The following is a 23,723-nucleotide window of genomic DNA, read 5'->3' as shown; positions in this document are numbered from 1 at the left end:
TCGGGTGGTGTAGGTGTCCTGGAGGGCAGGTAGTTTGCCCCGGTGATGCGTTGTGCAGACCTCACTACCCTCTGGAGAGCCACGGTTGAGGGCGGTGCATGCCATACCAACAGCCCGCCAGGATGCTTTCTAGACTGTGCATCTGTAGAAGTTTCTGAGTGCTTTTGGTGACAAGCCGAATTTCTTCAGCCTCCTGAGGTTGAAGAGGCACAGGCTGCGCCTTCCTCACGATGCTGTCTGTGTGAGTGGACAATTCAGTTTGTCTGTGATGTGTATGCCGAGGAACTTAAAACTTGCTACCCTGTCCACTACTGTTCCATCGATGTGGATGGGGGTGTTCCCTCTGCTGTTTCCTGAAGTCCACAATCATCTCCTTAGTTTTGTTGACGTTGAGTGTGAGGTTATTTTCCTGACACCACACTCCGAGGGCCCTCACCTCCTCCCTGTAGGCCGTCTCGTCGTTGTTGGTAATGCATTAGCTCCTGCTCAGTGAGAGACAGAGAGATCAGTGTTTTTACTGTGAGCTCCATGGAAATGACCATTCCACATCTAATGGAGTAAAAAAAAACACATTGACTGACTGGGCCTGGGAGGGTATGTTTTCAGGTTCCACAAAATCAACCTCCTGCTTTCTAGACTGTCTGTGTGTTCTCTGTGTTTGTGTGTATGTGACAGGTAGCACAGGCTGGGCCCCCCAAATGAATCAAATCAGGGATATTAAAAGGAAATGGTTGCAATTCCGGAGGCAATTAGGAACGTTTTAGAATGGGTGGAGGGGTTATTGGAATGAAATGGAACACAGTGATGGTCCGTCCGTAATTGGAGAGCATGTTGAGGAGCTCCTGATGTCAAATTCCCTAACACATCCACAGTAGGGTGTTCACATGTCTGTTAAATATATGAAATAGCATATCCATTAAAGTTGTCATGAATTGAAACAGTAACAAAGCGACACCCACTTCTGTTTTGGTAAAAAGCTCTCAAATGCATAGACAGAGCTACGGATGCAAGGACTGACCATCCATGATATCAAAAGTATATGAGACCATTTCTAGTGTTTGAAAACATTTACATTGTTTACACACATTGGACTTAAACAAGCTTCCATTTTGGGTTCTTATGGGGTACGACAGTTGAACTAAGCTCATGAGGCATTTATATATTATATTCTTCAAGAATCATTGGGTATATATCATTAATTAATTAAGTCAAAACATGTTGTAGCAACTAAGGATAGTAGCTTTAAAGCTTTAGGTCCTACACCAATATATTCCTATCAGCGGAGGCTAGTGGGAGGAGCCAGTGGAGGACGGACTCATGTTATGGCTGGAATGGAATTAATGGAACAGAGTCAAACGTGATTTTCATACGTTTGGTGTTTGATACCAATACATTAATTCCATTCCAACTATTACAATGAGCCCATCTTTCAATAGTTCCTCTCACCAGCCTCCACTGAGTCCTATGTATTTGTATGTCTGGCTGAGATTCCTTCCGTTGCTGTGGAGGAAATGTGGTAGTAATTAGTCAGTTATTCATTCCAGACAGAGTTGTTGAAACCCAAGTGGTCAGCTGACACGTGTCTCACCCTGAGAGAGAATGACGGACCACGGTCCATGTGTATGGTCCTGTTCTGCAGGCTTGGGAATGGACCACCACTGACCACTTACATAGTGTAGGAACAACTGAGTTCACTTGAGTTTCAATGCATTTTCAACTCCTTAATGAAGACCTCTTCTCTATTCCTCACTGAAAGCCCATACCAGTCTAGCCTCCTCTCTATACATGACACTCAAACCACAGAGCAGAACTTGGGTCATTTGATGGTCCACCAGCTCAGAACATTCATCAGATAGGTGGGAAATGAGATCCAGAATTTCTTCATATGCAAAAACATTTCCATAGAATTAGAATTATAGGGGAATCATCATCAATAGTAGAGATTCCATTGGCTGAGGTAATTACATTAGGAGGCTCTCCTCTTTCCAGCTTCTGATTGGTTCCACAGACTGCTTCACAGAGCAGGGCCTCATCAAAGGGAATCATTGGAGCTAAAAGACAGACAAATGGTTGAATAGATGAACTGGATGGATCAACAGGCAAACATAAGGCTAGTTCCAAACCCCTCAGAGTCAATGAGAGGGTATTCTTTACACATGTGCAAGAACAAGCACACACATGCACGCACACACATACACACACACACACCATTTCAGGCCTCATGAACATCGTGAAATCAGCTCCATCAACTCCCAAATGTTTTTAGGATGGCTTTGAACACTCTCACAATGGAGCTCACTGCATCACTGTCTCACTTTAACTACCACTTGACAAAGTAGACTAAAGGCAGACTAAATGGAGGGACACACACACACACACACACACACACACATATATCACCCCCTACCAACACTAAACAGTGGGGAGTTTCTGATTCTTCCTCAATCTGAAAAGTGTTGGTAATTTATTCAGTCCCTTCAAGATTAAGAGGAATTTCTTTGTGATATTTGCGGGCAAAATGTTTGATTCTGCTGCGGCAATTCTGAAAGTAACAGATCTATAGTGAACGCCGCCATCTAGTGGACTTAATATGTAAGTAACCTTTACAGAATAGAGTAACCAAAAAGCACACATGGATTTAAAGTTGTGTTTAATCAAAGAGAATGACCAGTTACACAAGGTTACAGTGAATGGTAATGTTACTGCATGCTATATTAGACACACATTGCAGATGGTTGTGAAATCTCAAGGCCATCAGATTGTTAAATAGCCATCACTAGCCGGCTTCCGCCCAGTACCCTGCCCTGAACTTGGTCACTGTCACTAGCTGGCTGCCATCCATTTACTCAAGCCTGGACCTTAACGACTGCTGCCCTATGTACATAGACATGGAACACTGGTCACTTTAATAATGTTTACATACTGTTTTACCCATGAAGTGCTTCGAAAGGCTGGTCATGGCTCAGATCAACACCATTATCCCAGAAACCCGAGACCCACTATAATTTGCATACCACCCCAACAGATCCATAGATGATGCAACCTGGACAAAAGGAATGCCTATGTGAGAAGGCTGTTCATTGACTACAGCTCAGCATTCAACACCATAGTGTCCTCAAAGCTCATCACTAAACTAAGGACCCTGGGACTAAACACCTCCCTCTGCAACTGGATCCTGGACTTCCTAACGGGTCACCCCCAGGTGGTAAGGGTAGGTAACAATACATCCGTCACGCTGATCCTCACACAGGGACCCCTCAGGTGTGTGTGCTCAGTCCCCTCCTGTACACCCTGTTCACTCATGACTGCATGGCCAGGTACGACTCCAACACCATCATCAAGTTTGCCGATGACACAACAGTGGTAGGCCTGATCACCGACAACGACGAGACAGCCTATAGGGAGGAGGTCAGAGAACTGGCCGTGTGGTGCCAGGACAACAACCTCTCCCTCAACGTGATCAAGACAAAGGAGATGATTGTGGACGACAGGAAAAAGAGGACCGAGCACGCCCCTATTCTCATTGACGGGGCTGCAGTGGAGCAGGTTGAGAGCTTCAAGTTCCTTAGCGTCCACATCACCAACAAACTAACATGGTCCAAGCACACCAAGACAGGCGTGAGGAGGGCACGACAAAACCTATTCCCCCTCAGGAGACTGAAAAGATTTCGCATGGGTCCTCAGATCCTCAAAAGGTTCTACAGCTGCACCATTGAGAGCATCCTGGTTGCATCACTGCCTGGTACGGCAACTGCTCGGCCTCCAACTGCAAGGCACTACAGAGGGTAGTGCGAACGGCCCAGTACATCACCGGGACCAAGCTTCCTGCCTTCCAGGACCTCTACACCAGTCGGTGTTAGAGGAAGGCCCTAAGAATTGTCAAAGACTCCAGCCACCCTTGTCATAGACTGTTCCCTCTGCTACCGCACGGCAAGCGGTACCGGAGTGCCAAGTCTAGGTCCAAGAGGCTTCTAAATAGCTTCTATCCCCAAGCCATAAGACTACTGAACACCTAATCAAATGGCTACCCAGACTATTTGAATTCCCCCCACCCCCCCACCCCACCCCCCCTCTTTTACACCGCTGCTACTCTATTATCTATATGCATAATAGTCACTTTAATAACTCTACCTACATGTACATATTACCCTGACTAACCGGTGCCCCCACACATTGACTCTGTACCGGTACCCCCTGTATATAGTCTCGCTATTGATACTTTACTGCTGCTCTTTAATTACTTGTTACTTTTATTTCTTATTCTTATCTGGATTTTTTAACAGCATTGTTGGTTAAGGGCTCATAGGTAAGCATTTCACTGTAAGGTCTACATCTGTTGTATTCGGAACATGAGACAAACACAATTTGATTTGATTTGATTTCATATGTACAGTTGAAGTCGGAAGTTTACATACATCTTAGCCAAATACATTTAAACTCTGTTTTCACAATACCTGACATTTAATCCTAGTAAAAATTCCCTGTCTTAGGTCAGTTAGGATCACCACTTTATTTTAAGAATGTGAAATGTCAGAATAATAGTAGAGAAAAGGATTTATTTCAGCTTTTATTTCTTTCATCACATTCCCAGTGGGTCAGAAGTTTACACTCAATTAGAATTTTGTAGCATTGCCTTTAATTTGTTTTTAAAAAACCTGACTCCGTTTCGGGTAGCCTTCCACAAGCTTCCCACAATAAGTTGGGTGAATTTTGGCTCATTCCTCCTGACAGAGCTGGTGTAACTGTGTCAGGTTTGTAGGCCTCCTTGCTTGCACACGCCTTTTCAGTTCTGCCCACAGATTTTCTATGGGATTGAGGTCAGGGCTTTGTGATGGCCACTCCAATACCTTGACTTTGTTGTTCTTTAGCCATTTTGCCACAACTTTGGAAGTATGCTTGGGTCATTGTTCATTTGGAAGACCCATTTGCAACCAAGCTTTAACTGATGTCTTGAGATGTTGCTTCAATATATCCACAATATATCCTCATGATATCATCTATTTTGTGAAGTGCACCAGTCCCTCCTGCAGCAAAGCACCCCCACAAAATGATGCTGCCACCCCAGTGCTTCACGGTTGGGATGGTGTGCTTTGACTTGCAAGCCTCCCCCTCTTTCCTCCAAACATTTTTGTTTCATCAGACCAGAGGACATTTCTCCAAAAAGTACAATCTTTGTCCCCATGTGCAGTTGCAAACCGTAGTCTGGCTTTTTTATGGCGGTTTTGGAGCAGTGGCTTCTTCCTTGCTGAGCGGCCTTTCAGGTTATGTCGATATAGGACTCGTTTAACTGTGGATATAGATACATTTCTACCTGTTTCCTCCAGCATCTTCACAAGGTCTTTTGCTGTTGTTCTGGGATTCATTTGCACTTTTCGCACCAAAGTGCATTCATCTCTAGGAGACAGAACGCGTCTCCTTCCTGAGCGGTATGATGACTGCATGGTCCCATGGTGTTTATACTTGCGTACAATTGTTTGTACAGATGAACGTGGTACCTTCAGGCGCTTGAGATTTGCTGCCAAGGATATACCAGACTTGTGGAGGTCTACAATTTTATTTCTCTTGGCTGATTTCTTTAGATTTTCCCATGATGTCAAGCAAAGAGGCACTGAGTTTGGAGGTAGGCCTTGAAATACATCTACAGGTACACCTCCAATTGACTCAAATGATGTCAATTAGCCTGTTAGAAGCTTCTCAAGCCATGACATCATTTTCTGGAATTTCCCAAGCTGTTTAAAGGCACAGTCAACTTAGTGCATGTAAACCTTCTGACCCACTAGAATTGTGATGCAGTGAAATAATCTGTCTGTAAACAATTGTTAGGAAAATGACTTGTGTCATGCACAAAGTAGATTCCCTTACCGACTTGCCAAAACTATAGTTTGTTAACAAGAATTTTGTGGAGTGGTTGAAAAACTAGTTTTATTGACTCCATCTTAAGTGTATGTAAACTTCCGCCTTCAACTGTGTATTCTGTATTCTAGTCTAGGCCAACCTATTCAACTATTGCTGTACATACACTATTCTATCCTACGTATTCAGATATACTACATATTCAATCCACATACTGTCCATAATACATATATACTTATACATCCACATATACGTCTCATCACACAAACACACATCTATAATTTTGAATTGCATTCTTTTACTTTTAGATTCTTGTGTATTGTTAGATACTACTGCAGTGTTGGAGCTAGGAGCACAAGCATTTCTCTACACCCTCAATAAAATCTAAGATAGGCAATCCCAAAAAATAACGAACTATTGATGATAGGTGCAAACATGAACACAGAAGGACCACTAGAGGGTATCAGTGAGGTTTTCCACATTTCCCCATTCTCCTCTAGAACCTTAGAATGATCCACGTAGAAAGTGCCATATTGACCCCATTCCTGATTCCAATTGGACCATTAATTTTAGATGGACATGTGCTTGTTTATGAGTAGACTGGCAGAGAAGTTAAAGACAGAGAGCCAGGGAGGGGGCAGCATGGCCAGAACTAGAATGACACCCCAGCATCAAGAGCCTTGGAGGTCAGTTGTTTTTCCTAAGAATGGTCAAGCTCAAGGCAACACACTTGAAGGAAATGAGAGACAAAGAAAACAGAGGCTTCACTACAGACCTGGGTTCGATCCCACGCTGTGTCACAGCTGGCCGTGACCGGGAGATGATGCACAATTTGCCCAGCGACATCCGGATTAGGGGAGGGTTTGGTCGGCCGGGATGTCGTTGTCCCATCGCGCTCTAGCGACTCCTTGTGGCGGGCCGGGCGCCTGCAAGCTGACCTCGGTCGCCAGTGGTATGGTGTTTCTTCCCACACATTGGTGTGACTGGCTTTTGGGGTAAGCGAGCAGTGTGTCAAGAAGCAGTGCGGCTTGGCAGGGTTGAGTTTCGGAGGATGCATGACTCTTGACCTTCGCCTATTCCCGAGTCTGTATGCGAGTTGCAGGGATGGGACAAGACTGTAACTACCAATTGGGGTGAAAAAGGGCTAAAAGTATAATAAATAAAAATAAAAATAATACAAATGTAAAAAAATAAAAAATTATAAGTCTCTTCTTTAAGGCAAGGTTGCAGTCCTATTTCCTGACCCCCACATACCTGTGACCCTGGATGTTCTTCACAGCATGCTCAGTCCAGTGTGATCCTCTCAGGCAGTAACACTACAACAGGGTCACAATCATCAGGATCTACCTCAGTGGTCAGGTGGGCCTTGAACTTCTCTGCCCCCTTCTGCAGGGTGCCGTCCACCCCAGGCCCACTGGCAAACTGGAAGAAGTCCTGACGGAGAGAAGGGAAATGGAGAGCAAGTTAGACACGAGTCACAGATTCAACATGTAGAATTATCAGGAATTTAATAGAAAATGACGGACTGTGTTCTGTGGTCAGATGTGATAGGATGGCCACCTGCTGCTTTTAACCAATTTACGGTGCGGTCTGTTTTGTCTTCTAGAACTGGGGAAGATATTCTATAATACAGACATCAGTAATGATGGGGTTTAATTGATGCCAGCTCACCTGTAACGTGGAGGTGAGGTAGTTGTCCTGAGACACAATGTCCACAGAGAAGTCTGTCGGTATCTCTCCCAGCTGCTGGTAGAGCACAGCGATGAGGCCCAGGTATAGATCCGGGCCAGCAGATGCTTCCCCTGCTCAAAGCCCTCGTACGTACACGGTCCCAATGAGAAAATACACAAATGCAAACTGCAGCTCACCTGGGGAGAGGGAAAGGCATAGGAGAGAAACAGAGAGAGGCAATCAGAAAGACAGTTAATTTTCAACTGCTTATGAACGAACACAAAACAGTAATGTAACATATCCAGGTTATTTTACAGCTCTTAGAGCAAAGGCTGTAGTTGTCAGATGTCCTATTAAATATGGTTTATAGTGGTTGAGGATAGGCGCCTGAGGCAGAAAGACATATGACTACAGCATGGTTGCAATCATGTCAATTCAAATGTCTAAGCCCCAATCTCCTTTGATATTTCGCAATCTATAACTTCTAGTCTAAGTTCCTATTCACTTTATCTTCTCCATAAATCCACATAAATCAGTCAAATATATCACATAGATCTTACTTCCGCTTCACCTAGCTCATTGAGTGGTTGCTGCTGGTGGTGTTTCTCCAACAGAATGTCCAGGGCATAAAGTGGCAAGAAAAAGTATGTTAACCCTTTGGAAATAAATCTAAGATTTCTGCATAAATTGGTAATAAAATGTGATTTGATCTTCATCTAGGTCACAACAATAGACAAACACAGTCTGCTTAAACTGATAACACACAAATAATTATACATTTTCATGTCTTTATTGAACACACCATGTAAACATTCATAGTGCAGGGTGGGAAAAGTATGTGAACCCTTAGATTAAATAACTGGTTGACCCGCCTTCGGCAGCAATAACCTCAACCAAACATTTTCTGTAGATGCGGATCAGACATGTAGGAGGAATTTTGGACCATTCCTCTTTACAAAACTGTTTCAGTTCCACAACATACTTGGGATGTCTGTTGTGAACTGCTCTATTGAGATCATGCCACAGCATCTCAATTGGGTTGAGGTCAGGACTCTGACTGGGCCACTCCAGAAGGCGTATTTTCTTCTGTTGAAGCCAATCTGTTGTTGATTTTCTTCTGTGTTTTGGGTCGTTGTCCTGTTGCATCACCAAACTTCTGTTGAGCTTCAATTGGTGGAGAGATAGCCTAACATTCTCTTGCTCAAATAAAGGTTACTTATTTATTTTTTATTTTTTATTGTTGATAAATTTGAGAATTAATTTTTCCGTCAATGATAACAAGCTGTCCAGGCCCTGAGGCAGCAAAGCAGCCTCAAACCATGATGCTCCCTCCACCATACTTTACAGTTGAGATGAGGTTTTGATGTTGGTGTGCTGTGCCTTTTTTTCTCCACACATAGTGTTGTGTGTACCTTCCAAACAACTCAACTGTAGTTTCATCTATCCACAGAATATTTTGCCAGTAGCGCTGTGGAACATCCAGGTGCACTTTTGCAAACTTCAGACATGCAGCAATGGTTTGTTTTGGACAGCAGTGGCATCTCCCGCCGTGGGGTCCTCCCACGAACACCATTCGTGTTTAGTGTTTTACGTATCGTAGACTCATCAACAGAGATGTTAACATGTTCCAGAGATTTCTGGAAGTCTTTAGCTGACATTCTACACTGTGCTTTTTGCAGGACGGCCACTCCTGGGAGAGCAACAACAGTGCTGAACTTTCTCCATTTATAGACAATTTGTCTTATCGTGGACAGATGAACATCAAGGCTTTTAGAGATAGTTGTGTAACCCTTTGCAGGTTCATGCAAGTCAACAATTCTTCATCTTAGGTCTTCTGAGATCTCTTTTGTTCAAGGCATGGTTCACATCAGGCAATGCTTCTTGTGAATAGCAAAGTCAAATTTGTTTTGTGTTTTTTAATAGGGTAAGGCAGCTCTAACCAACATCTCCAATCTCGTCTCATTGATTGGACTCCAGAAATGCTGACTCCTGACTCCAATTACAGTGGCTTGCGAAAGTATTCACCCCCTTGGCATTTTTCCTATTTTGCCTTACAACCTGGAATTAAAATAGATTTTGGGGGAGGTTTGTATTATTTGATTTACACAACATGCCTACCACATTGAAGATGCAAAAAGTCAATATACTGTAAGGTGACTCACCTTTTGTAGCAATTACAGCTGCAAGTCACTTGGGGGTATGTCTCTGTAAGCTTGGCACATCTAGCCACTGGGAGTTTTGCCATTCTTCAAGGCAAAACTGCTCCAGCTCCTTCAAGTTGGATGGGTTCCGCTGGTGTTTTGTGTGTGTTCCTGTTTTGTTTTGTTTTGTCTTGTTTTCCCGCACACCTGGTTACATCCCCTCATTACTCTATGTGTATATTATCCTCTGTTCCCCCCATGTCTGTGTGTGGTATTGTTCATTCGTTACGTGTGTGACGCTTCAGGCTGGTTTTGTGCTGGGTATTGTTGTAACCCGTGGTTTTGTTATTTGTACCTATTTGTGTATTTGTGCGCTATCGCTTTTTCCCTTGGGCCGGAGTGTTGTGAAGCAGTTTGCGTCCGTCTGTTTTCCTCTGCCTGAATAAAGTGTGCCTGTTCACTCATCTCTGCTTTCCTGCACCTGACTTCCTACCAGTTGCGCACACTCTGACAGGGATGAATACTTTTGCAAGGCACTGTAGCTTTTGGAGAAGTCATTAGCCTAGGGGTTCACATACTTTTTCCAACCTACACTGTGAAAGTTTAAAGGATGTATTCAATATAGAAAAAATACAATAATTTGAGTGTTATTTGTTTAAGCACACTATGTTCTGTTCCTCACGGGTCTTGGTGTTTGAGCTAAAGTTATGGGATTAGGTTGTTGACGGCACACATACAACCCAGGAGAAGCTGCAACCTTGTGGCTAGCTCCTGGTTCACCCAGGCAGTTAGGGAGACACATTTGTAAATCAGCTCGTACTGTTAGGGGCCCAGGAAAGGGTCCAGGTCTTGTAGGCCCACCCAGACCCAGCCCACCTCCTCTTCATTCTGGGAGGCAGAGATGTCCAGATCCTCCTCTTTGGGGTCCCAGTTGGCCAGACAGATCTCGCTCTTTCAGAGGCCTTTTTTAGGGCCTGTTTCACCCCCATGGTCTGGTGCGTTGGAGGAACAGTAGTGGAGGAAGTGGAGGCCTGGTGGGATCATCTTCACCCCCTGGAAGCAAGACCCGACCTGCCAGCTCTTGTAGTTTATACCGAGCTCTGTGCCCTCGAGAACGCTCCATAACAACCAGGGTTGCTCCCTCCTCAAACAACCCCCATGCCACCTCAGGATTTATCATTAATCCATGTTTCTCAAACGTCAAATTTTGAAGATGTTGCAAATGTCAAGTTTCTAAGTGTTTAAGGTTAGGTTTAGCCATTATCTCTGAAATTGTAAGGGTTAAGTTTAGACATTAACTCTGAATGGTAAGGTAAGGGTTAAGGTTTGGGATAGGCTTTAAACAAAAATCTCAAAAACAACTTTATATTGCTGGATTCGAATTTACAACCTTTGGAATCAAAGGCAGATGATTATGTTAGGCATTAACTCCGAATGATCCACGTAAGAGTAAAGGTTTGTGATAGGCTTAAAACAACCTGCCATCCCTGTCCACACAGCTCTAGCAAAATCAAAACCTAATTGAAGGTAAAAACGGTCACTATTGCCCCCTAGTGACCGGCTTTCATGTATGTGAACTGACGGATGGAAGTCGAATACTGATTTGTATCCAGTGCTCAAAACCCCCTAGAGTCGATTTAGCGTGATTTAGCGTAATAGTAAAATCCCCATCAAAATCTGTGGCCCGTTAAATTAGCGATATCAGTTCTTTGTATGGGTACCAGTGAACAAAATGAATGGAAATATATGGAGATTGTTTAGTGCCTAAAATAAGAGGTTAAATACATGTAAAATATATATTTGTATATAAAAAAATATATATATATATATATATATATATTTGTGTCCTGATCATTCTTATATGTCTCAGATATAGGACAGACATTCCTTTAGAATGTATTTTCTTACTGCTAAGCTATGTATAAAGCTGTTAGTCAACGTGTTTCTATGGGCTAATAGCAGGAAAGCCAAATTCAATGTTTCATCAAACAAAAATGTTTTGATACCTTAAGGGGTTCTAAAATTGTAAATCAAATAGCTAAATGATCCTTGGTATGACCATATTGAAGTAGACATTTAAAATGGTTAGGGTTAAGTTTATGGTATGGACGTCCCAAGGATCCAAGATAGCACTAACAGTGCTAGAGTTCATGTAAACATGACTGTGCATGTGGAATATCTTTCCCCACAGAAACAAAAACCTAAAATGAGAAACGTTCTGGAAGTTATGCAACTTGGGGAGTTTCTTGTTTTTTGTCCATTTTGTTAACAATTTCTTATAACAAGAGAACTAAACAATAGGTCTCTAGTAATGGCCCATGTTTCGATCATTACAGGAATAAACAACCAATGATGCAGTTTAAGAAACCTTTATCAGTGGGCATCTTAAATACATTTCATAGAACAACAACTGTATCTATCGGTTTCACAAAAACAATATCTGGATTGTGAGATAGCTAAGAGTTATAAAATGTGTGTGCACCAAGGTATTACAAGTAAATATCTTCACTGCATTGTAAAACCATCCTCTAACAACCATAATTAATGGGGGGAACTCAGTCGGGTCTCAATTTACTGTTGAGAGTTAGAATAATAGATTACACAAGGTGCAATTTCAACATGTGGTTGGTTGTGCATCAGCAGTCACTTAATTAGCCCAAGTCAGGTAAACCTTTTTAGATTGGCAAGTTAGTCTAGCGGCTAGTTATCTAAACTTATAGTAAGCATGATCAGTTCGTTTTTTTTGTGGCCCCCGCCCACATCAAAGTGGCCCATCCCTGATCTATGGTGACCTATAGCTTATACATGTGGGACTGTACAGACAAGAAGTAAAAGGTCATAAACAGAGGCCTATGCCTGACATACAAACTGTCATTCTACTCTACAAAATAAGCTTTTTTGAAACAATTTTGATAAAAAATAAAAACATATTTTTTTCAAATTATTTTGTGGGTGTGTACAAACTCTGCAGCTTCTGCCAACAGTTTATCAGTGCCCTGATGAGTCTCATCCTCTTCCTGTTCTTTCCCTTCGTCCTCTGGGCAGTCACACACAGCGCTGTTCTCTTCTGTTTCCTCACCTTAAAGAAAGCAAAGGCAAAACTTTGAGGATCCGTCTCATCTCATTACATCGTCGTTGACTGATATACATCATTTATACACATTAACTATCATTATTATGAACCGTAAGTAACAAAAAGCATTCGCCAGAACCATAGTGAAACCTGGCCCTGTCTTTAAAGCAGCCTCACCAGGTCAGTGTGCCTGCAGTTCTGTCTGATCAGCACTGCCATCATCTCCACTGGCTTCTTCATGGCCCACTGCTCTCTGCTGCCCCGCCCGTGTTCCTGATCCCAGCCCTGACACAGGAATTGCTCCGTCATACCATGGATGGAGCGCAACACGTGCTGCAGCTGCCATAATGAAGCATGGGAAAACAGTGAATTATTAGGCATACTGTCAAATAAGAGATACACGTTGGAAATACATTTCGTACAATGATTGTGTTGTCATCTGCAATTCACATTTTTATTTCATACATTCAAGAAACCAATCATTCAATCAATCAATCACTCAAACAAACAAATAAACAAAGTTGTAATTGGAGTATAAGGCAAGGGGTAATTGTTTTCACAGAGGGGCATATTAGCTACATCCCCTGTCCATGGTGCTGAAACTGACACACAAACAAACACACACACACATTTGTTTTACTATCCTTGTGGGGAGCAAACAATTGATTTCCATTCAACATCCAATTTTCCCTAACCCTTAAACTAACCCTAACCTTAACCATAACCCCAAATCTAAAACTAATTTAAGCCTAAAATATAATTTTTCCTTGTGGGGACTTGCAAAATGACACTGACAATTTTCATTGTTTTACTATCCTTGTGAGGACTCCTAGTCCCCATAAGGATAGTAAAACCAAACACACACACACACACACACACACACACACACACGCACCCACACACACACACACACTACCTTTCCTGAGGGACAATGGTCCCTCTCTTTGGGTGTGTCAAAAGTGCCTGTCAGATTCTGTTCCAAGAAAACATACATGTCTGTTAGACAATAAAGGGATATACATGTTTTTAAAGGATATAGTATTCATAACAAATCAGTGAAGGCAGTCAAACAAGTATTCCACTGTACAGACTTGCCCTGCATAATATTTGTGTAGGCTCAAGCTAGTGCCAGACGTATGGAATACGTTTTTCTGAAGTGTGAATTTTGCATCTGCCATTTTCCATAGTCAATATAACAGGTAGAATAAATTAATAAAGACACAACTAATAGTTATGTTTGAGATAAAGCCACTTTGATCTTGTGAACAACAGTAACACACATTCAACGATCTGATGGCCCACATACCAAATTCTGAAGTTCAACGAAGATTAGTTCTCTGTACGTGCTGAGTATATCCGTGTAGTTGCACCTGCGCTTACTGTAGGAGACACCCAACAGCAGAAACACCACGACGCTACGGAGCACAGGCCCGTTCACATACTGAAAAATCAAGTAGTGTGTGAGTTAACACATACCTGCCAGTCAGCTTGTTTTATTTCACATGAATTATTTGTAGATTTAATATGGAATGCGTCCTGCGCGCAATGCGCGTAATTGAAAGGTTATTCTTGGGCGCACGACATAAACTGTAAGTATATGTCTATATTTAATCATGATCAAACTATTCAACATGCAACAGTTCAGAACAGAGAGAAAACACTATAACATTAGTTGGTTTTATCTACATGAATGGACCCCATCTCCAAGTGTGCTTTCCATTGATCTAGGACAGCACCCATCGTTACGCAAGTATGCATCACATGTCAGAAGGGAATGGCCACCTACCATTTATCATTTTCTATAGGATGATCTTCAGACAAGCAAATCCGTGTCATCGGGAGCCAGCAGGAGCTGCGGGAGTTATTCGTGATCGGGCTGTGTACATTGTATCCAAAAGGTTAGTAGCCTATTTGGGTGTTTAAAAACGCTTTCATGGGTAAAGTCAACGCGTTGGCAAGCGGACCCAGGATGTGCAGTGATTTTTCCGAAGTTCCGTGGTTACCCAACATCGCCGAAATCCTACTGGCGTCTCTAGTTTCCCTCTCTGTCATGGGTTGCTAGCGGTGGGCTTAGGATTTCAGCAAACTCCAGTCCCATCAAGTCGAGGACAATTTCCACGATCAATCAATCACCTTTTTGGTTTCTTTCGGTTTCGTTGGAGAGATTATAGGAGCAGGGGAGCAACGTTGACAGGTTTAGGTTAGATGCTCCCCAATCAGCGGGCTAGGCTATGTACACTTTGGAGACCTTAAAATAGTTCTGGAAAACTGTCGTGCGTAATAGTATAATAATGCTGAAACTGTTGCTTTCAAACTGTTACATTACTAACCGTTGTATTCAAACTGTTCCATTCAAACTGTTACATTCAAGTCTATATACAAAGGAATGTCAAATTAATGCAAAAAAGTGTCTACTAAATGGCATATATTATTATTATTATTATTATTATTATTATTATATACAGTGGGGTCCCAAATGATTTGATCCCTTGATAAAGATTAGCAAAAAATACAATAAATAAATAATACAAGTACTGAGCTATATTGTATGCTAAAAAAACGGACAAATTATGTTATTTTATACTTACACAATTAATCAGAGAAAGAGATTTTGTTTAACAAGTAAGTAAAAAATATATTTTTTAAAGTACCCTCACCTTGCAAGCTCGAGGATAATGATACGAGTATTTTTCTAATGCTTGATGAGAATGGAGAACACATGGGAGGGATCTTAGACAATTTCTATATACAGAATCTTTCCAGATCATTGATATCCTTCGTCTGTGCTTATGGACTGAAAAATTATACTCAAACCACAGGTTTTTAAATGGGACTCAAATCCGGAGACTGAGGTGGCCTTGCAAAATGTTGATTTTGTGGTGAATTAACCATTTCTTTGTGGATTTTATGTTTGGGGTTATAGTCTTGCTGGAAGATCCACTTGATTCACTTGGCGGAGGTTTTTGTCTAAAACAGGTTTTTGTCTAAAACAGGTTTTTGTCTAAAACAGGTTTTTGTCTAAAACAGGTTTTTGTCTAAAAGGTCGTGGTACTTGGTAAAGTCCTTGATGAGTCAGTCTGGTTGGGAGGGCTGCAATGATGTGTGGTTGGATTAAAGAATGTTTATGTTCAGTCAGTACTGGAACGTTTACTTTAGGCACAGATGGAATCAGCAAATCCCAACCCAGAACATTATTATATATCGCATTGTGCTTCTTACATCCAGAGCCCGAATGCACACAAACAGACTACTTAGTGTTTTTTTGGGTGATTCTCACAAAAATGTAATTTTAAAGAGATATTCTTTGGATTTTTTGAAATCCACATTTTCATTTGGAGGAAAAAGAAGACACTATATTATATATACAAAAGTATGTCAACAACCCTTCGAATTAGTGGATTCAGCTATTTCAGCCACACCCGTTGCTGACAGGTGTATAAAATTGAGCACACAGCCGAGTCTCCATAGACAAACATTGGCGGTAGAATGGCCATCATAGGATGCCACATTTCCAACAAGTCAGTACATCAAATTTCAGCACTGCTAGGGGCACCCCGGTCAACTGTAAGTGCTGTTATTGTGGAGTGGAAATGTCTAGGAGCACCAACGGCTCAGCCGTGAAGTGGTAGGCCACATAGGATCACATAGCACGTAAAAATGGTCTGTCCTCATTTGCAGCACTCACTATCGAGTTCCAAACTATCTCTGGAAGCAACGTCAGCACAAGAGTTGTTCATCGGGAGCTTCATGAAATGGGTTTGCATGGCCGAGCAGCCGCACACAAGCCTAAGATCACCATGCGCAATGCCAAGCGTCGGCTGGAGTGGTGGAAAGCTCGCCACCATTGGACTCTGGAGCAGTGGAAACATGTTCTCTGGAGTGATGAATCATGCTTCAGCATCTGGCAGTCCAACAGATGTAGCTGGGTTTGGTGGATGCCAGGAGGATGCTATCTGCCCCAATGTACAGTGCCAACTATAAAGATTGGTGGAGGAGGAATAATGGTCTGGGGTGGTTTTTCATGGTTCTGGCTATGCACCTTAGTTAGTTCCAGTGAATGGAAATATTAACGCTACAGCATACAATGACATTCTAGACTATTCTGTGCTTCCAACTTTGTGGCAACAGTTTGGGGAAGGCCCTTTCCTGTTTCAGCACGACACTGCCCCTGTGCTCAAAATGAGGTCCATACAGAAAAGGTTTGTTGAGATTGGTGTGGAAGAACTTGACTGGCCTACACAGAGCCCTGACCTCAACCCCATCAAACACCTTTGGGATAAATTCGAACATCGACTGTGAGCCAGGCCTAATCATCCAACATCAGTGCCCGACCTCACTAATGCTCTAGTGGCTGAATGGAAGCAAGTCCCCGCAGCAATGTTCTAACATCTAGTCAAAAGCCTTCCCAGAATAGTGGAGGTGCTATAGCAGCAAAGGGGGGACCAACTCCATATTAATGCCCATGATTTTGGAATGAGATGCTCGACGAGCAGCTTTCCACATACTCGCCAGAGACCCAAAATGCGCAGAGGTGTACTGCCAGGAGATAAAGAAGCTTCAGACGGTAGGCTACGTGTCACTGGTGCCACCTGAGGTAGCTGAACCAGCTACTGAGTCCTGGTTTATACCTACCATATTGTACATCACAATGGAAAAGATAGGATTGTGTTTAACTGTTCGTTCCAGCATAAAGGACAGTCACTCAATGACCTTCTCCTCCCTGGACCAACCTTGGGACCATCCCTGTCCTCCTCAGATTCTGTCAACATGCCGTAGTTGTAAGTAGTGACATCCCCTCTGCCGATGAAGCAAGAAACCTTGTTAATGTACTGCGGCAGATGCTCCATACTATAGGCTTTTAGATACACCGTTGGGCCAGCAATGTACCGGCTGTCATCGAGCACATACTGCCCAAGGCTAGATCAGAAAGCAGTGAACTGTAGCTTTCCCAAAGTAGCACGGACCTCCAGGAACCAACCCCTTTGGCAACGTTGAAACTGCCTCAGAGACTCCTTGAGATATAAGCACCACATTGTGTAGCTCTCAAAACCTACAATGAGGAATATCTACAGCATGCTTGCCCGTCAATACCACCCATTAGGCTACATCGTGCCTTTCACAACCCAAGCCAAGGTACTCGCCCAGGACCTGTGGAAAGAAGGGATAGTTTGGGATGAGCCCATTCAACTTCAGAGCCTGCTAGACAGATGGCTTTTCTGGGAACAAGAGATTCCTGACCTTGTCCAGATGGAACTCACCAGAACTTACGCACCACCATATGCTGACAATCCAAAGTCAACCAGAGACCTCCACATATTCTGTGATGCGTCATAGAGATCATATGGCTCTGTTGCCTACATGCAGACTGTGGATGACCAGAAGCAGATGCACATTTCTTTCATTCTGGCCAGGTTTCGCGTTGCACCAAAGAAACAGCTGCCAACGCCACGCTTGGGGCTGAGTGCTGCACTTACTGGGGCTCAGCTGGCCAGTGTCCTCCAAGCAGAACTCACCCTGCCCATCGAACAAGTCATCCTCTGGTCCGATTCAACTACAGTCCTTCATTGGACCAAGTCAGAATCTTGTAGATACAGTACAAGGTCTTCATAGGAACTTGTGTTGCAGAGATTTAGAACCTTACGGATGTAGTCAACTGGAGGTACCGCATGTAGATACCGTGAACAACACTGCGGATGACATCACTTGGGGCAATACATTGAAAGAACTGGCCCAACCACATCGATGCACCACATCGAGTTCCTCCAGCACTTAGAAGATAGGTGGCCTTCAATGCCTTCTGCTGACCCGGAGCCTGATGACAGCGAACTGAAGAAATCAGCCTTCTGCGGACATGTGTCTGTGAGTTCCAGTCTTCAGCTCCTAACAACTAGATCCCTACACGGGGAGGCCGATCCACTCTCCAGTTCAACCAGCGAAGCAGCAGACTACATAGCCACAGAGATCCTCCTCCTGAAGCAAGCTCAGATGGAATCATTTCGTGAATAGGTCAAGGCCGTCATGTCAAACCAGTCTATTCCTTCTAAGAGCCATCTGGGTCCCTCGTCTCCTGAGTATGATAAGGATTCAGGACTCCTTAGAGTTGGCTGTAGATTGTGAAGAGAAGAGCACCTGGAGATGGATGCTATGCACCCCATCGTCTTGGATCTGCATCATCCGCTGATCGAGTGACTCATTCAAGATTTCAACTAGACTCTCCTCCATCCCGGCCCAGAGAGGGTTGTGGCGGAACAGGGTCGTAGATACTGGATTCAGCGGGAAGGGAAGCTATCCGGAAGCTTCAGCACAGCTGTTTGCAATCCCAAAGATGGCGCATCAAACCTGACGTTCCAAAGATGGCAGACCTACCTCCGGCTCTTCTGCGTCTGTACAAGCCATCCTTCTACTCCCGTAGTGGATTATTTCGGACTATTCAACATAAAAATTGGACGTCGCAGGGAAATGTGATGGGGCATTGTCTACAAATGCATGCCCAGCCACTGCACCCACCTGACCTCCAGCAGATCCTGGATGCCAATGCCTTCCTGATGTCTCTAAGATGCTTCATTGCACGGCCTGGGAAGATGACTCAGACTTACCTGATGGATGCATTAGGACTGCTGCTATCCTGGTCAAGGGTCAGACTTACCAATGGCCCAGCTGGTGCAGCTCCCAGCCATCCTTGATGATGATGCAGAAGAACCTGTCACCTAGAACAGACTTCAAATTGGTCAGAAAGGAAATAATGTCCGAAACTGAGATTTGTAGGTGGCAAGCTGCACTTGGTAATGAACTAAACACTCTGCCTGCTTGTGATAGATGTAACGACATCACTGAGTTATTAAAGAGACAGGCTTTCTTACATAGCTGCCCAAATGTCTGCCACGACAATCTAACCAGATGGATTCATCAATGTGGGTGAATACCAGAACTGTAAGACCACATCTTGTATGGATAAATGGACAGTTAATTGGATAATCACAGCTGAGTGACATGGCACAGAATTGCAAACATTGATAATCTTTAATCAACATTATAGAGCCCTAAACTGAGGAACTGTCTCTCTCACCATCTCTCAAATAAGAGTACAATCTCCATAACGTCACCTACTCAATCAGTGTATAAATTCAAGAGGCATCAAACTCTAATTCAATGCCATTTAGCAGACAAAAGGGACTTAGTCATGTGTGCATACATTTTACAGATGGGTGGTCCCGGCAATTAAATCCACTACCCTGGCATTGCAAGCACCATGCTCTACCAACTGAGCTACCAATGACCACTGAACTATTTTTTGTAGTTAAATGATACACCAAATGTAGGCCACATTTTGACTCAGGAACAGGAGTGGAGAAATGTAATTCCTTTCTTTCAGCATCTTATGAGAATGAGTAGTTAGATAGCACCTCTACAGACGGTAGGCCTATCTTTATCAGCATCATAAAAGTGGATAGTAATTTCAACCACATAAAATATGCATCCAAGCTGAAATCTTGCCAGGAACCTGTTGGGTCGTTTTCACAGCTTTCTATTGATGTCATTTGGACATTCAATTTTTTTGTGCATTTTCTTCCCAGTCTAGGGCAACATATAATGACAGAAGTTAAGCTATGTGTGATGACAAGTTGACTAACAAATAGCCTACCAAAATGTTTATTTTTATTTTTATGCAGCCTACAGAGCATTTTCTAAATAAGCAGGATTAGGGTTGGTGCGGGCCTCAGATTTTCACTTTGTCCGATGTCAGGTGGTTGCGGATAGGTTATAAGCAAATGCGGGTGGATGAACAAACAGCTGACCCGCACACCACTAAAATGTACATAGGCTGAAGCATGGGGTTTGTCCATATGCATTTACACCATTGGACACAACATCCTGATTTGTTATTATTTATTATAAATATTAATACTTTTTTTTTATTACAAAGTATGTCATTGCCCTTTTAAGAAAACGTTGCCCCTTTAAGAGTTCTGGTGAGCAGCTGTGCCTCAACAATGCTGGAAACACTGGATGTAAAAATGCATTTGTAAACAAAGCCACATGCACAATTGAAGGAGTAGAGAGATAAATGTGGTAGCAATGGAAAACTGGCATCCCCAGCTTTCCAAATACATGAAGAATTGTAGCGCATTGACTGCAGGGTCAGAATGTTTCCCTTCCATGATTCTAGCAACTTGAATGTGCCTTGAGAGGAATATTGATCACAACAACCACAAGCCATATTGGTAAATAGGTCAACTATTCTATTTTGGGGTGATCTGATTTTGTTATACTAACATCACATAGCAAAAATAGTAGCACTGGAAAGTTCCATCCTGAGTGATAAAGTATAACACTTTGAATGACTTTGCCAGAAGCGTCACCGCTGTGTGAGTTGAGAGCTGCAGTGATGCACATTACAGACTATTTCATTCCCTTCATCTGAAAGTCATAGTGTCAGCGACAATCATGCATGTCACTTCAGTGCACACAGTGTAATAGAGAAAATACAAACATCTGTCAATGTATTTCTTAGAACAGACATGCTTCTGTCTGTATTATGCTGTGTCATCTCCAAACCATATATTGAGACAAATGACAGACAGTAGCCTACAAGTAGATGAATAGAACTTGATTGAACATGAAATGTATTTCAATATGATTGAAATAGGCCTTTAGCCTACGTTTATATTGCAAACTGTCTAAACCTTTGGGAGGGTTCTATTCAGAAATGTCAAAACAGTCCAAAAAGAAATCATGCATGTTTGAAGTGTCTGTCTTATAGGAGATATAATAAAGGTCCGTAAATATTTTTTAAACACACATTTAACCCCTTCCATAACATGTTTTAACCGGTACGGGGTTACCTTCGTATGAGTCCTGTAACACTTGTGGGATCATAGAGTTAAACGGAGAATATCATGGTGTTTGTGAGTCTCCCTTTCCGTTTGGGGTCATATTAGTTTGTAGCCCAAACCGTTCGGACACTACAGAGGTCTTCGTCTCCTGCTCTGACAAACATTACTACTGTAGCTCTACCACTTTCCACCGCAGATGCGAAAGACCGACATAGGCGAATGCGGTAGATTGAGACGGAGTCCATACAAAAAACATCTCTAGCTTCAACAGATGGATTTTGATGGGGATGTTTGTATTATGTTAATTAGATTGATGCAGTCATCTCGGTATGTCGCTTGTTTGTATCAATTGCAAAGACAAATGGCAACTTTGTATTTGTTGTCAACTTCGTTCTGAAGATATTGGAGGTCCCAGAGAGATGGACCACCATGTGATTCTATGTTTAGCAGAGATCTTGTGTGTATAAAGTGACTTGGGAGGACTTTATTTTCTCCAAGTGGTCTGAGGCAGGCATTCACCTGGATAATTTATCTTGGAAGAATAGTGATGCGGTGGATTGAGACACTGCACATGCAAAAGGGTGACACTGATGCGGTGGATTGAGACACTGCACATGCAAAAGGGTGACACTGATGCGGTGGATTGAGACACTGCACATGCAAAAGGGTGACACTGATGCGGTGGATTGAGACACTGCACATGCAAAAGGGTGACACTGATGCGGTGGATTGAGACACTGCACATGCAAAAGGGTGACACTGATGCGGTGGATTGAGACACTGCACTTGCAAAAGGGTGACACTGATGCGGTGGATTGAGACACTGCACATGCAAAAGGGTGACACTGATGCGGTGGATTGAGACACTGCACATGCAAAAGGGTGACACTGATGCGGTGGATTGAGACACTGCACATGCAAAAGGGTGCCACTGATGCGGTGGATTGAGACACTGCACATGCAAAAGGGTGACACTGATGCGGTGGATTGAGACACTGCACATGCAAAAGGGTGACACTGATGCGGTGGATTGAGACACTGCACATGCAAAAGGGTGACACTGATGCAGTGGATTGAGACACTGCACATGCAAAAACTCATCTCTCTAGTTTAAACTAATGGATTTATGGCGATGTTTTATTATGTTACTTAGATTGACGCAGGTGCATCAATAGACTTAAATTAACTTTGCATTGTTGGACAAGGACCCGTAAGTAAGCATTTCATCGTTAGTCTACACCGGTTGTTTATGAAGCATGTGACAAATAAAATGTGTGATCTTGAGCCGACTCATCTCACCAATATTGTCATGCCACATACAGATCTTGGAAGATGCTTGTTTTCTTAAGAAGTGATCTCATATCCAAGGCAATTAAATGGTTGATTTTCAGTTAGTTTTTTATTGAGGAATCCTCCGGAGCGGTTTTAAACAGTTGTAAGACATACACAAGCAATGAATCATGACTAACTATTTACGGTGTATATCTCGATCAAACAAATTACAGAAGAGTAAAAAAAACAATACCATTGTCAAATTAATGGTCGCATTAACTTCTTTACAGAGCTGGTATCAGGTCACCAAGCCTGCTCCAAGAATACCCTTGTAGATTCAATTGAAGGACATTTTATTTCACAATTCCATAAAAAATGAAGTTCAACAAAATATCCTGTTTTCATTTTCCCAACAGCAATGTGCTTTAAAAAAAACTCTGCATACATTGTATAACACTGTAAATATGCAAATATTCTGTACTAATAGTGAACCATAGTCCACTCCTCAGACCAGGCAAGTGTGTCCCTGAAGACTGCAATTATGCTGCTACTCCCTACCACAGACTTTGAAAGGAGAGAACTTGAGGTGTGTGTCACTGGTTAATGGACAGAGGGGCACGGAGTCATAGAAACAGATCCATAACACACACAGTGTCTGTCTGTCCAACTTTAGAAGGTGTTTTTTATCTTGGAAGCGACCTGTGTGAGGATCTCTCCTATCTTCTTCTGCCAGTAGAGGACATGTTTGGACTCGGCACACCACAGCTCCCCGTGACGCGGCTCAGCGTTCTCACACCGCTTACGCACCTCTTCCTGCTGCTCCTACAGGGGACACAGAGAGAGAGAGAATGTGAGACACCATAGAACAACACAGAGCCT

At 42.9% G+C, this 23,723-nt stretch overlaps 2 protein-coding genes across 3 annotated transcripts in view; both read right to left on the bottom strand.

Moving 5' to 3' along the window:
* Positions 1-6,723: 6,723 nt before the first annotated feature.
* Positions 6,724-10,845, bottom strand: aar2 (AAR2 splicing factor). The gene is given in 6 exon segments (XM_042304374.1): positions 6,724-6,938; positions 7,108-7,287; positions 7,525-7,721; positions 8,096-8,155; positions 10,379-10,784; positions 10,786-10,845. Coding segments are annotated over 5 exon segments (873 nt in total). The 3' UTR covers positions 6,724-6,938; positions 7,108-7,137.
* Positions 10,846-22,947: 12,102 nt separating this feature from the next.
* The window catches only part of prpf6 (PRP6 pre-mRNA processing factor 6 homolog (S. cerevisiae)), a 34,991-nt gene continuing 34,215 nt past the window's right edge, over positions 22,948-23,723 (bottom strand). For both annotated transcript variants that reach the window (XM_042304079.1, XM_042304078.1), the window contains one exon: positions 22,948-23,666. In XM_042304079.1, coding sequence (XP_042160013.1) covers positions 23,514-23,666 — 153 coding nt within the window. In that variant the 3' untranslated portion in view covers positions 22,948-23,513. The remainder of the gene's footprint in view (positions 23,667-23,723) is intronic.

Source organism: Oncorhynchus tshawytscha, linkage group LG22 (genome assembly GCF_018296145.1).
Source record: "Oncorhynchus tshawytscha isolate Ot180627B linkage group LG22, Otsh_v2.0, whole genome shotgun sequence".
In the NCBI taxonomy this organism is placed as follows: Eukaryota; Metazoa; Chordata; class Actinopteri; order Salmoniformes; family Salmonidae; genus Oncorhynchus; species Oncorhynchus tshawytscha.
This window is presented reverse-complemented; position numbering and strand designations above follow the sequence as displayed.